At 39.3% G+C, this 12,185-nt stretch overlaps 1 protein-coding gene across 2 annotated transcripts in view; it reads right to left on the bottom strand.

Moving 5' to 3' along the window:
- Nucleotides 1–2,799: 2,799 nt before the first annotated feature.
- CDK19 (cyclin dependent kinase 19) overlaps nt 2,800–12,185 on the bottom strand; it is a 120,998-nt gene continuing 111,612 nt past the window's right edge. For both annotated transcript variants that reach the window (XM_069010983.1, XM_069010984.1), the window contains exons 12-13: nt 9,931–10,197; nt 2,800–7,134 (exon numbers count right to left, since the gene is read on the bottom strand). In XM_069010983.1, coding sequence (XP_068867084.1) covers nt 7,003–7,134; nt 9,931–10,197 — 399 coding nt within the window. In that variant the 3' untranslated portion in view covers nt 2,800–7,002. The remainder of the gene's footprint in view (nt 7,135–9,930; nt 10,198–12,185) is intronic.

Raw genomic sequence — 12,185 nt, 5'->3', positions numbered from 1 at the left:
GAATTCCTATTTGTGGATACAGGGAAGAATCTTACCAGTGTAGGCTTACATGCAGGCTATGGAAAGGATGTCTGAGCCACACATCACTTGGCATATTTGGTTCATAACTAAAACTTTGTCTGCTGCTGCTAGGTATGAAGAATTCCTTTCTTCAGTGCTTCACAGATTGGGTTTTTTGGTACTTAAGACATGATGTCTTGTGGGATGGAGATTGCATAAAAGGTATTATTGCTGGCTACCACATCGACCCAAGATTCAGTAGCAGATAACTGATTTTTTTTTTAAGTAATATTTAAAATTCAGATTTTCCTTTACTAATTCATATCACATTTACTGACAGTACAAGCAAAGCAAAAATCCATTCTGGGAATGGAGTGGGGCACAGGTAATGATTTCTGTAATGATTTCAAACACCAGCTTTATTCAAACAACTTCTTGCTGAACATGATTATATGACATTTTAGCTAAGGGAATGTATTGCTGAATACTTCATTCAGCCATGTGTTCTATGCATGCAATGCACATATAGAAGTTAAATACTCTCAGGCTGTCTGTCCTCTTCAAGATGCTTCAAAGAACACACAAAATAATCACAGAAATGGCTTGTATAGTCTGGACAATACACATATCAGTATGCCAATACATCAAGCTGGAAAAATTGATCCTATTCCAAGGCAAGTACATTATATAAAAATTACTGGTATTACTTTCAGACTTGCAATAATAATAATAGTAATAATAACAACAATAATAATTTTTTAAACACCTACTCTGGATTAAGTTGGAAATCTGTTACATAACAGCGGTGGTACTCCCCCAGTAATTTCAGCAGCTCAGTTCTGACTGTACACACATCTTTCATAACCTTGTTGGTGATTTTAATCTACCTCAACAACTCTTGTTCTAACAAATAATTCTTGCAAATGACAAGAATCATTGTAGTAATTATGCAATAATAATTTTCTAAATTACTATAAAACCACCAAAATAAGCCAAAGCTTCTGGTTTCTTCTGTGATCATAAACAAGAACATGAAGCTCCCTGGAAAGCAAAGAAGCTGGACCTACCTGTTAAAACAACATTACGGGTAAACCATCATTAACCTTCGTTGGCTATTGGAACAATGCTTGCTCAGGTTCTGTGATTAGCCAGATGAAATTGGTATTTGGCACGAACATGATGCTCTTTGAGTTGAAACAGCACATGGAAAGTGACAACACTACTACTGTGTATTGTCCAGCAGTAAAACACCATATTAGTGACTATTACTCATATTTGAGAGTGCTGCAAGCCCCAGTCATGAAGCTACTGTATCAGAACAAAATTACTGTTCTTGTCACAGGGAGCTTGTGAAGGGCGTGCAGGGAGGTGACGGATGCAGACAGACTGGAAGACAAAATGAACACTGGAACAGTTTCTATTAACACAATAGGTATGACTCCTTGCACACCAGTAGCTTAAAATACTAAACTTCTATAGACATCAAAGCCAAGGGGTTTTAATGAGGGATACAGAAGACACTTAGGAGGGAATTTTTTAGAAATTTATGCAACAGCTCTTCAGGAACAATGGGCAATTGCAAACAGAGCCTAAAAAATGCTTATTTAAAAATCTAAAAATGAAGGGCGCAGAGGCACAGTGGTGGGACAATCAGACCAAGAGATAACTTACATAATGTCTTGATTTGAGTAAGAGAGATGGCGTAACAGCAGGCTTTGGCAGTCACGTCAAGTGAAGAGAGAAGCTTTACAACTAATGCAACAGAGATGGCAGAGCCGGGGCAATAACACAAAGCAAGAAGCAACAAGTCAAAGCAAGAGATTAATAAACAACCCACTCTGCAACTTTCTCAGTGGCTGTGAAATCAAAGTTGTTTAACTGTCAAGGACAGAAAAAGGGACACCATAATTCAAATCAGTATGATTAGGCTGGATTAGACTGTAAACTGCATGACCAGGTAGGAAAAACAGAGAGAAATGTGCTGTAAAAGAACAGAGATTGAGACAGAGCCGGTTTTAGAAACATCCAAGCAAAAGCTGTTGACTAAGCACAACCTTATCAACAAAAGGACAACAGAAGCAGAAACTATGAGGGTTACAGAGTTGGAAATGCTCAGCTGCACTGAGACTGAAAGAACAGCTCTTAATCTCGAGGTGTCAGAGATGCAGACTAAACTTTTTGACAAAGGCCACTCCTATTCCCACCTTTGTGTAAAGCGTACATCAAAAAACAAAGCCTCTTTCTTAGGCAACTGGTAGTGCAAGTAAATCCCAATCATTCTTACCCATGCAACTGTTACAGAGAGGACAAGTGGGATTTTTGAAAGAAGTTATCCACCCATCCATCCATCCATCCAAAGTTAGATGGAACAGAAACACACAGATTAGCAAAGCACATGAAACCCCACTTTGAAAACCCACCAATATGCTCTAGCTCATGCTTTCCATGTTGCCACCTGGAATACTTGAAATGCTCCAAGATCCAGCTGGAGGAGAAAGTAGGAAGGTAGTTATTTCCAGAATAGAGTAAACCAGCTTTCTTTTTCAGAAGATGCATCTATAAGGGTTGTCACACAAGTAATAATGAATCTCAGCAAGTGGCATTGGTGTGGCACACTTAGAAGCAGAGAGCAAAACCTAAGAGAACACTCCATCAATCCTGTTTTCCATAAGGTTTCATTCTATTGATAGATACATACCCGTGAATATCCTCATGGGCATTTTAAAAGCTGTGATTTCAACTCTGAGGTTTTGCAAGCTTTGTTTTGTGTGGTGTATGATATCATAAACATCCTGAATATAATTACAACTGTAATTTTGTGGCCTGTATTTCCCTATTGGTAGCCCAAAGTTATGTTTACAGAAACTTTTCTGCACAGTTGTTTGATTTGAACTTTTTATTATTATTACAAATGTATATTATTTTATTAAAAAAATTCACACTGAAGCAAAGTCAATTCCATTTCATTACAACCAAGAATATAAAATAAATGCAATGAACTCATAGCTTAGTTTTAACAGTCATTTCAAGAGTGACATCAGGACAACTCAAAAGCAGTAAACTCTCAACTCTAGAATGAGAAACAAGTATTTTGCTTTGTGGTTTTGGTAGCCCATTGGCACGGGCACTGCTGAATGTGGCCACCACAGATCTAGAGCGGCAAAGTTTTGTGGCAGCACCAGGCGCATACACAGTAATTTCTAATGGAAACTACAAAAATGAAAGATGCGTGCATGAAATAATAGGAAAAAAAATAACTGAGTAGAGACAGGCACACTTCCACAAATAGTAAACATGGGAATATACAACTAGAACAATTTGAAAAGTTACTACCTTACATATATAAAAAGTTCTTTAAATTGCTGTTAAAAAGGACATGTTCTGTCCAGATTTTGTGTAATACTTTTTAGTGTCTACACAAGACAAATTTTTAAAAAAATTAAATAGCATTAATTTACTACTAAATATTTAGGAGATAACAGTGCATTAAGGACTTTTTTCATATAGTAATACACATCGCTCTTGTCTGGCGACATATTTTAGAAGATTACGTATGGCCTTATGTACAATACATTTATTTAACCCTAAAACAATTCTTTGCTTAATGGTGTTAAAGTACCATTCCTGAAGATTATGAAGGGGAACTAAGCTTATTATGTTTATATAAAATATCATACATATTTGAACACTTCTAGCTTCCCACCACCCCTCCCGCTATGAATGCGCTTCCCTCCCCCTCCCCAGATACAGTGTCACAGATACAGTGCAGGACTCGCAGCTTTCCCTATATTTTTCCTTCATTGTGCAGTTTGTGCTACATAAAATTCACCAACGCGGACCAGGCTGCTCATCCCATTAATTCCCCACATTTGTTTCCTCCGAGCCACAATGGGAAAAGCTGTACTCAGCAGCCCACTCTCCCACCAGGATGGAGAAGACAGCTCTGCGCCTCTCAGTACAAGTGTGAAACACTTTGGTGAGGGTCTACAGGTTATGGGCAGAGACAGAGCTGAGTAATAATGAAACTGCACAGGCAAAAAATAACATAAAAAAGACATGGTCCTGGTTTCCCATGACAAACTGCACTATTCACTTCTGAAAGTGGAGAGTTTTTACCTCATGGGATAACCCCTAGGCAGCAAGGCTTCTTCCACTAGGACTGCCACCCACCCTGGCAGCATGCATCAAGCTCCCAAGAAAAGGCGAATTATTTCACCACCACGAAAGGACTACAAGAGTGTGCAGAGCCTACATTTTGCAGCCAGCACTGTTGCTTTTATTTGTTCTCCTCCTGGTTGTGAATTTGAGGGAATGGAGGAAGTCAGCTCAGCTTCACCTGTGCACACTAAAGCTAGAGAGAGGAATGGCATGTGGTCATCTATCAACCTAACCAAGGCAAGAAATGCAAGTGCAGCTTAAAGAGGTTGTGGCAGTCACTCTAGAAGCTGGAAGCTCACTCAATTAAAGCACCTTACATTGCTGTGAAGTTTCACACTCTACACACCGATTAATCTACACCATGATTTTGCCTTATTGGCACAAGAGCCAACCTTAACTAACCATATGGTTCCCTGCCACCTCCTGATCTTGTATGAATTTTGATGATCAACTGCAAGTCACAGCAGGGAGAAGAAACGTTAGATAACTGTAGTAGAAAAGACAAAATAATTTTGAGAGAACAGAAGGATGAAAAGAACAGGAGGGGACAAGAATCACTTTGCCATAAGTTAATTTCCAGGAATGTGACATTCAAATTGTGGAAGTATAAAAGAAATGTTACTTAATGGCATTGGCCAAATATCCATTTGATCAAAAGTACCTCATCCTAACATCAGTAAGGGGTGAGACAGAAAGAATGTCACCCCGAAGTCACTGAAATAAAGGAACAATTAAAACCTGTTCTTTCAAACAGGGTACTACAGTATGTATAAAATGTAGCATTTCAAGGGTTACACAGTGGAAGTATCCTTCAGGAGATTCTTTTCTCCCAGAAATATTTTTTCCTTCCAATTGCTTCATTTAATTTTTCACCACCTTCTTATCCATTTGATGACAAAAGCAGGTTGTGGTTGCTTTTCCAGAGCAGCTGGGCGTTGTCAAAATCACATGATGGTAGGTATTGCCAAAGCAAAACAACTGCTCACAAAAAGTAGGAAAACAACACGAGTTTGAGGAGAAAGGGGGCACTAAACGTGATTGGGAGATCAAATCCAGTAGAACCATGTATGTGACTAGCTGTGATGAAAAGCATTCTCCTCAGAGCAAACACATCTACTCATCTTGCTACATCTGATCACAACTTCAATGTGAATGCGTACGGGCACACAGTTTTTTTTGTTTGGGCACAGGACAGAAGAGAACACTCTGCAGTAAAAAAACCTGGAACACTGATCATTTACATCGAAACTCTTCTCACTTCACCTCTTCTCTGGACACCAGCTGTAGAAGCTCACTCGTTTTACACTGCCAGTAGTTTTCTAAATGCATTCCTCCAGGTTTTCTGCCACAAGAGTCAGCCTCATTTCTGAAGGCTGAAGCAAAAATGAAGCTGTCCCAAATTATATGTTGTGTCTCTTCAAATAACTGTGGTTCCAGAAGTTGGACAATAATCCTCTGATTATGCTTCTGAACTCTTGCTTAATTACTAGGGATTTTCTGCCAGCTACCCATCCACTTACAGTCCCTTAGGCACAATCAAAACATGTTTGCTCTAGGGAAAAAGAAACATTTCAGTGCAATCAAGCGCATCTGGTGTAACTAATCTGGTTAATCACAGCGATGTGAGGAACACAGAATATGCATTATAAACAAGAAAAAGGAAAAATTTTCAACATGCTTTTCAATCTGCACAATAATTTCTCTTAATTATAAATTCTAACATAAAATGATTAAATGCATTTGTTTTTGCAAGTCTTAGTATTTCTGTCACCTTTAAATTTTGAGAACTGACTCAGGAATGTGAAAGAAAGCTAAATTTACAGAACGCTCACACACATTAATAAGCTACTTAGCAGAAAAACAGAAAAAGCCCGTCATCCACATTCCTACTGAGACTTGAGGGCAGTAAATACATTTTCCTGACTATTTTGGTGTCCAGCCTGGGAAGACATTCCATTCTCCTGTTCCAACAGATCCTGAAAGCATCTCCTTTTTATGTGACTGTCCTGGTTTCATTTAAAGTAATGCTTAATTTAAAACTAGTCAGAGCATGATCACTGTGATTTCAAGAATTCAATGTGAATGAGTTAAGAAATATCAGCAATCTTCTGTTTGGCGTTCAGTCCAGTAGCATGAAGCGTATCTGTCGCTGCAGAGACTTGGGTGGGTTTTCTTCTTTTTCATTTTTCTTTTTTCATTTTATTAATTTTTAAAATTTTTTATTTTTAATACTTTGCCTGAAAACTAGACTAATAAAAACAGAATAGTAAAATACTCTGGAACAGTAAAATTTTGCTGTTCTTGACATCCATGAGCAAAACAGTAATATCCTGTGAAAATAACATAGTGCTTTAAAAAGGTGCAATATACCTGTATAGCTAAACTGGTTTGCCTAGTATAAAACTAACTATATACAAGCTTGAAAGCCTGGGAGTTCAAGATTTTAAAACTTTAAAATCCCATCAAAGAGATTGAAAAGACAGATTTATGGCAATCACTACAGCATAAGGAAGGTGCACCAGGAATCCTTCAAAATTCCAAAGGTTAAAGAAGTTAAGTGCTGGGTTCAGATCAGAAGGGTTCATTAGAGTAACCACAATGGAGCACATGCAAGGGCAGAGAGGAAGGAAAACTTCACAAGAATCTCCTTTATGGCAATAAAGGGATGGGGATGAGGCAGGGGTGGGGGAAGTCTTCAGTGAGTGAAGTTTTCCTTTTGTCATCATGAATTTTAATTCTGCATCATAGTTTGTATTTTTGGTCTTCTCATCATTATGAACTTCATATTGCTGGAGTCTTCTGGCTTCTAGTCCATTCCTTTCTGAGTGCAGCCTATCAGGCCTCTCAGTACCTGTGAGACTGATGAGATTGGTGATACTGAGAGCTCTGCTGAGACGATGTGGAATAGCCCATTGTACTCTGGGACTGAGAAGATCCCTGAATGTTGCTTTGGTAACTCAGGCGTGAGCTGGAGTGCTGCAGGAAAAAAAGAGAAGGATCAAAGGAATGAAACCCAGCCTATCAGGACCATGCAGCTCAGGAAAATTTTAACCTCGCTGGTGGTCATTAAAACATGATTTTTGGGGAAGCTGACTAAATAGTGCTATTATTTGGGGTCCCATAAAACAAGTCCTCATTCTGATCTGCAATCAGCTTTAACACAGCACACAAAACGCACAAGAACTCTAGGAGACACCTATAGATGTCTCCATCTATACACCCATTTTCTGAAGAAAAAATACACAAGGGAGAAGAGAGCAGACTCCCTTTCAAAATTCATCTGTTTCTTAAACTTACATATATCATTATTGTAAATGCTATTAATGCAAAACCAAACTGCTAAGGCCACAAACTACCTTCTCAAGATAGGCAATACTAAATGTTACAGAGAAAAATTTTATTCTTTTCTGAGAAAAAGGCAACCATTAATTAAGAGTTACTCAATTTATCTAAATGAAAAATTCTCCATTAAGATAATATAATTTTAAGCGAGACTTTCAACCTGCTTCCTTACCCACTGCAAACAAGGAGAACTGCTTAAAGATGGGCGTGTATATGTACATAACCTTACATTCATTTTCTTGAATGTCTTTTTTTCCCCTCCTGGGACAATCAGTGCAGTGGACTCCAATCTCAGCAAGACAAATTCATGGATCTTGCAGCCTCCAGCCTGCTGAATTTGCCCTTTCATTACCATTACCATTCCCCATCCAGAATTACTCATGAGCTGCCCAATAATGCCAGTTGCAAAATCACTTGGCATGAGAAGTACTGCTGAATGGACAGGAGACTCTCCAGCAACGTAAACCCCACCGCAATCCCCATAATTAGGCTGGTTATGTAGCACAGTGTCTGAAACCTGACATTTTTCCCAAAATTCTGGAAATATTTTCTACTTATAATGGGAAAGAAAAAGAATTGTCATAAATGCTATGACTTTGTAGGAGCTCTTTCTGGATGAAAAGCATCACCTCACCTTGTTAAGCAAAATACCCAAGGTCACATAAGAAAGGCTTACTAAAATTCAACAATGCACTGTCATTTCTGAAAGCAACATATATTGAGGCTGGTGAATGACAAAAAAACTGCAACATATACTTTAGACCTAAATGAAATGAAACGCAAAGCAAAGGGAATCTTCTACCTACTTCTGAATAAGATAAAATGGAGTAAAATTAATGCCATAAGACTACAAGAATGCATTAACTAGCCCATGCTTATTTTTGTTCCACATATGAGAATTTGTTTTTAACAAAGTCAGACTTGGACAAATTGCAGACATTCCTTTCTGGAACAGAAGATAGTCACCAAGAAGTTAAAGGCAGATAGCCAAACACAAGCATAAAAATGGTCAGACCACACAATTTATTGAATGGTGTAAAGGAAACATACAGATGATGATTTTGATGCCTGTTCTGTTAAAGTTTAGAAGGAAAGTGTCATAGAGTGTAAAAAAAATCTGAAAAAAAAGAATATTTAGACTGCTAGCAACTTGTGAGGGGGAAGTCTGCCAACAATTCAGAGAGCTGGTTAAGAATTCTATAATGGATATCATCAAATGCAGCACACCAGTCCTCAAAGTACAGACCAAACCAGACCAGCCATAAATACTGTGCAGTCAGACAGCTGTACTGATCTGTCCAGGCCTGAAGCCTGTCTGGAACTTTTCAAAGAAGAAACCTAGTTGTCTTTCTCTTTAAATTGCCCTCAATGCCTTCATGACCATTTGTAACTCAAAGAGTCAAACAAAAATAGGAGAAGTATGTCTGGCACTGAGTAATCAATTGTTTGTGGAGAAGGTCTGGAGGGCTAAGTCAAGACAACTCTAGAGCTGGGTGCCTTAAAACCTACTTATTTTAACTTCAAAGCAGCCTGAAAAGACCATTCTCCAAGGCAGGATCCCCTTGGAGGCTAGAAGCAGACGGATGCCCTAACATAATTTAAAATTTACCCTTAATATCTACCTTTTTTTATTCTTCTTTCAACTAATTACTGCTGCAGCAAGTATAAACTCAAGTACTGAAGATCCTGGTAAGTTCAATGCTTTCCATAGTTAATGTAAGTTACTTTTTTGGTGGGAAATAAAATTCTAGTAAGCAAATAAAATTATGCCAATTCAAAAATGATTCAATGATAGTGCTTTTCCTTATGAATGCTACTGTACTGGAAAACATTAAATCTGTTCTACTTTGGTCCCATTAGAAACAATGCATGTCTTTGTGCCCTACTTTGGCATGAATCAAATGGATGAACCGAATTGTCATTCCTGTGCTTACATTCATTTTTTCTTTAACATTAGAACCAGACTTGGAAAGATACCAGAATAAACTACAGCACCACTTCATACATGTGACAATATGAGGAATGAAATGGGAAAGCCTGATTCTATCTTTGCTTCTCCTTCTCAGGATCATCTCACATCTGCTCCTCACATGGGATTTAATAATGCCAAGACCTGAGTATCCTGAACTTGATGCAATGCAGCATTTACATCCACTGGCTTCAGCAAGGTTACTCTAAAATATAAAGTTAAGCAAATATTTAAGTGCTTTCCTGGAGTGGACTACTCCTCAACACTTTACAGGATGCAGTAGATACAACTCAAACTGGTATTCTATTGAGAATTACCAATCACAGAACAAAACCTCAGCACGCCTCAGGTTACATCAAAAATTCATTAAAACGTGATCTGTTCTTGCAGTGGGGAAGGGGAAAAATGACATTTTGGCCCTTGGCCCTATATATCAGAAGCAGAAAAATTTCCAGAGGTACCTGATAATCTGTAGGCATGACAGGCCCGCCTGAGTTAGCGCCTGAAGGCCCTATGCGTGGTTTCTTGTTCGGAGGCACCTGGTTGAGGCTGGAGTCCTGGCTGTGCTGGAGCCCCGCGCCGGCACCGCCTCCTCCCGCGCCGGCGCCCGCCGCCGTCCCGTTGGTCTGGGTGCTGTTCTGCTGCTGCTGCTGCGGCTGCTGCGGCGCTGCCTGCGGCTGCTGCTGAGGTGCTGTTTGCTGCTGATGCTGATTCTGCTGCTGCTGATTCTGAGGGAAGAAGTGACACAACACAGTCACTTGCTCTGAGCTAGGTTTGTGAGCTTCATGGAGCTGCCAACCCTGGCATCACCGAGGGGGAGGCAGGCCCATCTGCCCAATGGGAAAACACAGCAAGGCTGAATGCTGGGTGAAGTTCACTCTCAGAACAGACTTGCACACCTTGTGGGGGTATCCAACTTGTGGTCATTTCGCTTTTTTAATGAAACAAGCTGGACTTAAACTGGAAAGACAGTCTAGTGCCTCCTACAGCTCAGAGAGGATAAAAGGAACCATTTATAAAGCAGTAATCACCTAATGAACGAAATCAAAACGCCCAAAATTTCACTAGTGTTCAGTGGCAGACATGGGGAACCACAGTAAGTTGTTCTAAGAGCTTCAATGGCCTTGTTCACTAAGAATCAAAACCACTTTTCAAACTTTCACTTTTCACCTGAAGAAGGCTGACAGCATTACTGCCAGAAAAGTAAGCAAATTGAGACCAAAGTTATATCATGCCTTCCTGGTTGCAAGGAAATTCTGTGGCAAAACCAGAAACAGGTTTCATTATGATTTCGGTCTCCTGTGCTTTTAAGTACACTGCAGGGAGTGCTGTACTGGGAATAGGGCCCAGCATGATGAACAATGTATAGCATCAGAAAATCTTATTGAAATAGCAGAAAAGTGAAAATAGACCAGAGATGTTGAAGATGAAAGAGGAGGAAACAACTGAAAGAAGAATCTGCCAAGGGGAGGAGAAGACTAGCAAAGGAAGAGAAGCCAGATAATTAAGATGACACTGGGACCTAGCAGGAAAAGAAACAGAGAAAAGCGTCACAGAAGGGAGAATAAAGGTTAAGAAGGAGAACACAAGAGTAAAAGATATAGGGAGCTCTTCTGGCTTCAGAGGCCTACAGACTAAAAGGAGTATTTGAGGAAGTGGAGGGAAGGTCAGAAAATCAACAGAGTGCAACTCTGCCCTCCATGGGAAAGACAGTTCTGGGAAAGACAACACATTCATTTGCTTTCAAACACCAGGGATGGCTCCTGCATCAGAGCACTAAACCACCTAAGAGAATTGCAAGGGAAAGCAATTTCACTCCAAATGTGAGATATGTCACTTGCTCATCATGGAAAAAAACCTTCAAATGACATGGATTGAATTAAAAAGACTTACTACCCTTCCCCTAATATACTGTAGGGAACATTCCAGGGTAGAGCTTTTTCCCCCCAGTATATCCGCTTATGTAATGATCAAAGCTTTAGTATGGCAGCCTTTTAATAAAAAGCTCACTTTATTAGTTTTTCAGAAATCTTGACAACCAGTTGCCACTAGCAGAAAATCCTTGATGCCCCCATCACCAAGAGGCTTTTAGTTACCTCAGATAAATGACATAAAAGATCTGCATCTATGCCAGTCATCACAATGGTCTCCCAAGATACATTCAGACAAAATTTGCAGTGATGTATTCATTTAAGATAACAAAGAAGGCTTGCATCTTCAAGGACTTAAGAGGAGGGCTTGCAATTCCATTTCACATTTAGCAAAACCCATAATCTATCCTCCTGCATGTAGTCCTCAAATCTCATCTCAGTCAGGTTCTACTTCCTGGGAGATTTAAACTTCAATCATTTAAAAAGTTAATCAAACTAGCTTGTAAAAAAAGCTATTAAGAAGCAATTTATTTTTCATAATCGTTTGAGCTTCACTTACACAAACAAGACACCAATAACTAAGGTACTCTTTGCGTTAGAATTCTGAAATTTGTGGTTTTATAGGAGTGTTTGGATGCAAGTAAGGGAGTTACTACTGTGTGAGCTGAAAAACTGCAATTTTTTAAGGTGCAAACAAATATTGAAGGGACTCTCACAATTAAAGGCAAGAGTTTATTGTAGGTCTCAGGTTTTGTGCTTCAGATTTTAGCACAAAATTTAGTTGACTAGCCTGAGCTTGTTCTTGTGTGGAACTACTGCTGCTGCTGCCTGGGTAGAGACTGAGA

The sequence above is a fragment of the Aphelocoma coerulescens genome, chromosome 3, assembly GCF_041296385.1.
Source record: "Aphelocoma coerulescens isolate FSJ_1873_10779 chromosome 3, UR_Acoe_1.0, whole genome shotgun sequence".
In the NCBI taxonomy this organism is placed as follows: Eukaryota; Metazoa; Chordata; class Aves; order Passeriformes; family Corvidae; genus Aphelocoma; species Aphelocoma coerulescens.
The sequence above is the reverse complement of the archived record's forward strand: the minus strand, read 5'-3'. Positions and strand labels throughout refer to the sequence as shown.